This window comes from Eimeria necatrix, genomic scaffold (assembly GCF_000499385.1).
Source record: "Eimeria necatrix Houghton genomic scaffold, Enh_scaff408, whole genome shotgun sequence".
Lineage (NCBI taxonomy): Eukaryota > Apicomplexa > Conoidasida > Eucoccidiorida > Eimeriidae > Eimeria > Eimeria necatrix.
In genome coordinates, this window is record NW_013654307.1 from 28,718 (window position 1) to 30,091 (window position 1,374).

The window sequence follows — 1,374 nt, forward strand, 5'->3', positions numbered from 1 at the left end:
TTATTCTGTCTCTGCAGTTTGAGGTGTCTGTACACCCCCTGGCTGCTGGGGCCCCGAGCTGTTCAAAAAAGTCTTTTTGAATTTATTTAAATCTCTTTTGAGAGCAGCAAAGGCCCTTTCCTCTTCCAGCAGCACCTCCAAGTCCACGGGCCGGGGGGCCCCCAGGGGCCCCCCGCCGGGGTCCCCCGGGGGCCCCCCCGGGGCCCCCGGCGGGGGGCCCCCAGGGGGGCCCCCCAAGGGGCCTCCCAAGGGGGCCCCCAAGGGGCCCCCCAAGGGGCCCCCCAAGGGGCCCCCCAGGGGGCTCCCCAAGGGGCCCCCCAAGGGGCCCCCCGGGGGGCCCCCCGGGGGGCCCCCCGGGTCCCCGCAGGAGGGGCAGAAAGCCTTGCATGCCTTTTCGAAGTCGAGGCGAATCCACTGAAGGGCTTGGCTAGCTCGGAGGGAGCTGGTGGCTAGCTGGCTAGCCAAGAGTTCGAGGGCGCGGGAAAGAGAAAAGTGAAAGAAGTGAAGGCGGGCTTTGCGCGCGGCCAAGTCGCTGGGGTGTACGTACACCTCAGCGATGAAGCGCCCGCGACTCTCCAGAAAGGCCGCGGCACCCTCCACGGCCAAGTCCCAACGGCCTGCATGCAGCAGCAGCAGCAGCAGCAGCAGCAGCAGCAGCAGCAGCAGCAGCAGCAGCAGCAGCAGCAGCAGTAGTAGTAGTAGTGGCGGCAGCAGTAGTTGCAGCACTTCTTACGCGTTAACGCGTTAAACCCTAAACCCTAAACCCTTTTCGGGGCGCCTGTACCCCTCCACTGTCTGCCAAGACCCGCAGCACAAGATTAGGGTTTAGGGTTTAGGGTTTAGGGTTTGGGGTTTGGGGCACCTGCTGCTGCAGTGGCTCGAACTGCGAACTCGAGGTGCCTGGCTGCGTGCATGCAGCTTTGCTGCTGCTGCTGCAGCTGCAGCTGCTGCTGCGCGAGGGTTTGGGGTGTATGTACACCTGGCGCTTGTAACTTCAACCAAAATAAAAACAAATTTATTAAACTTTTCGAAAATCTAACTCGAGCAAACAGCAGCAAAAGCGAAAACACCACAGGGAAAGGCAGCAGCACCTGCCGGCAAAGCGACAAGTCCTGGGACGCAGTCTGCAGCAAACGCAGCAGCAGCAGCAGCAGCAGCAGCAGCAGCAGCAGCAGCGGTAGACGAAGGAGACAGTCAAGCCCAGACTGAGCAGCAGCAGCAACAGCAGCAGCGAGCAAAAAAGCGGCAGCAGCAGCGCAGCAGCAAGAAGAGAGGTAGTGACACCTGCATGCACATCAGCAGCAGCAGCAGCAACAGCAGCAGCAGCAGCAGCAGCAGCAGCAGCAGCAGCAGCAGCAGCAGCAGCAGCAGCAG

At 62.1% G+C, this 1,374-nt stretch overlaps 1 protein-coding gene across 1 annotated transcript; it reads right to left on the bottom strand.

Annotated features, from left to right (window-relative positions):
• ENH_00051570 (hypothetical protein) lies at nucleotides 1-914 on the bottom strand (the record flags this gene model as incomplete). Its single annotated transcript, XM_013581393.1, has 2 exons — nucleotides 1-617; nucleotides 863-914. The coding sequence occupies 2 exons, from the start codon at nucleotides 912-914 to the stop codon at nucleotides 1-3; spliced, it is 669 nt and encodes a 222-aa protein (XP_013436847.1).
• Between the last annotated feature and the right edge of the window lie 460 nt (nucleotides 915-1,374).